Genomic DNA, 2,562 nt, shown 5'->3' on the forward strand with positions numbered 1-2,562 from the left:
GGCAACAGTGCCATCCCCAGCTTCCAGCCAAGAGGGGGCACTGCTCATGTGACTGTTGGCAGTTTCACACTTCAGGGCCAACGGGCTGCCTGGTTTCCAGCTCACAATCCAGGGTGACAGCCCCAGGCAAGGGGAGCAGGGCCCCCATGGGCTTCCTGCATCAGTTGTGTTGGGTGTGTGGCGAGGAGTGGGTAGATAACCATGTTCCACTAGGAATCAATCTGTTTGTTGGAAGAAAATGCTAAAAATTGGGCCATACATAATTTCATTTGTGAAAACTTGACAATTCTTGAGTCTAGAGTAAGGACCCCCCCTCCCCAGGCGACAGAGTCTAGAATGAGGAAGTGTCCCCCATGACAGAATCTAGAATAAGGACCACCCCCCACCCCCAGGCAACAGAGTCTAGAATGAGGAGATGTCCCCCCTCCCCAGCTGGCCAGCAACTGATAACCTGGGTCCAGTGTCCTGAGCCACTTCCCCCAAAAGGGCGAGGTCCCTGGTCTACTCGCTGGCACCCACTGGGACCCTAGGCCTGGCTGGAGTCCCGGGACACAGACAAGGTGAGGAGACCCGGAGAGGGGGGACAGGGCGGCCCCTCTGTTCCTGGGCCTCCGGTGGGGGCCTGGGGCGGGGAAAGTCCCTCTCACTGGCCCATGGCGGCTTGTGTCCCAACAGCGGCTGATGGCTTGGGGCGGCGGCCGGAACCTCTCCGCGCAGGGGCCGTTCATCCTGCTGGGCTTCCCGGGGCCGCAGGGCCTGCGCGCGGGACTCTTCGTGCTCTTCCTGGTCGCCTACGCGCTCACGGTGGCCGGGAACCTGGCCATCATCGCGCTGGTCGGCGCGCACCGGCACCTGCAGACGCCCATGTACTTCTTCCTGTGCAACCTCTCCTTCCTGGAGATCTGGTTCACCACGGCCTGCGCGCCCAAGACCCTGGCCACGCTGGCCCGGCGCGGCTCAGCCATCTCCCTGGGCAGCTGCGCGGCGCAGATGTACTTCGTCTTCGCGCTGGGCTGCACCGAGTACTTCCTGCTGGCCGCCATGGCCTACGACCGCGCGCTGGCCATCTGCCGGCCGCTGCGCTACCGCAGCCTCATGACGCCCGGCCGCTGCGCGCGCCTGGCCCTGGGCTCCTGGCTGGGCGGCTTCTCCGCCATCAGCGCGCCGGCCGCCCTCGTCGCGCGCCTCTCCTTCTGCGGCTCCCGCGTCATCAACCACTTCTTCTGCGACATCGCGCCCTGGATCGTGCTGGCCTGCGGCGACACGCGCGTCGTGGAGCTGGTGTCCTTCGGCATCGCCTTCTGCGTCATCCTGGGCTCCTGCTTCATCACGCTGGTCTCCTACGCCTGCATCATCGTCACCATCGTCGGGATCCCCTCCGCGGCGGGGCGGCGCCGAGCCTTCTCCACCTGCTCCTCCCACCTGACCGTGGTCCTCCTCTGGTACGGATCCACCATCTTCCTGCACGTGAGGACCTCGGTGGAGAGCTCGCTGGACCTGACCAAGGCGGTCACCGTGCTCAACACTGTGGTCACCCCGGTGCTGAACCCCTTCATTTATACCCTGAGGAACAAGGACGTCAAGGAGGCTCTGCGGAGGTGGGTGCAGGGGAAGTGAGCCCCTGGGAAACCCAGGGGCAGGACTGGGCCATCTGGCCGTCCCCTGTGTGGGAGCCAGTTCTCAGCATCATCGTCTCTGTCCGGACTGCGAATAGCACCCTGATATCACAGGGTGGTCAGGGGCTCTGGGGTGGCAGGGGGCTTTGGGCTGGGTGCGTGGCAGTGTGGAGGGCCCCCCATCCCATCCTGGCCTCAGGGGGTTCCCACCCCTCTCACAGGCCTTGCCTGGGGGCCCTCAGCCCCTGGAGTTCCAAACCCAGATTCTGGAAGGGCAGTGGGGACGCACCGCCCAGAAGAAGCACCACATGAAGTTTCCAGTAGTCACCACCCAGCAAGAACTGGGCACCAGACCAGCCCGAGGGCCCCCAGCCTGGTTGGGGTCTTGGGGGCTGATAGCTGTCTTGTTAAGTGAGGGGTGAAGTTTCCCCCCACTGCCAGCACCTGTGGTGTCCTGAGTGTTTCCTCCTTGGTGGCAGGGGAGGTTTGACCATGGAGAGTATTCAGATAAATGCTGAGGAAACCTGGCAGCCTTTGAGGACCACCCGGGGTCAGTGTGTGGGTTTGCCTCGGAGCATGCCCACCAAGGCTCCTGCTGGGGTCCGCACTGTGGGGAGCACGGGTGTCACAGGGAGGGAGGGGGGCTCGGTTTGGCCTCTGAGTGTGTAGTCACGTGACACCTCTGGGTCCAGAACCTCTGTGAGAGGCCTGGTCTGGCCCCACAGCCCATTGGTACTTGGGCTCCAAGCCTCTGCCAGCAGGGCTTGGGCAAGTCACGGAATGACTCTGACGTCTGGGTCTTCATCTACGAATGGAGACTGTGACTGCCACGTCGTGAGCTATGAGGGTGCATGACTCGGTGCGGCCAAAGTGCTCCGCACAGGGTCTGCGGGGAGCGAGTGCTCAGGAGATACCGCTGTTACTGCCGTGCCCACATGCAGCAGAC

General features: G+C 63.5%; 1 protein-coding gene across 1 annotated transcript; it reads left to right on the forward strand.

The window, feature by feature from the left end:
- The first annotated feature begins 681 nt into the window (after window positions 1-681).
- On the forward strand, window positions 682-1,617 carry LOC132015469 (olfactory receptor 287-like). Its single transcript, XM_059395965.1, has one exon. It carries the CDS (start codon window positions 682-684, stop codon window positions 1,615-1,617), a length of 936 nt encoding a protein of 311 aa, XP_059251948.1.
- The last annotated feature ends 945 nt before the right edge of the window (window positions 1,618-2,562 follow it).

The sequence above is a fragment of the Mustela nigripes genome, chromosome 4, assembly GCF_022355385.1.
Source record: "Mustela nigripes isolate SB6536 chromosome 4, MUSNIG.SB6536, whole genome shotgun sequence".
NCBI lineage: Eukaryota > Metazoa > Chordata > Mammalia > Carnivora > Mustelidae > Mustela > Mustela nigripes.

Coding starts and splice junctions, on each gene's coding strand:
- LOC132015469 (XM_059395965.1), top strand. CDS start 682: ATGGCTTGGGGCGGCGGCCGGAACCTCTCCGCGCAGGGGCCGTTCATC.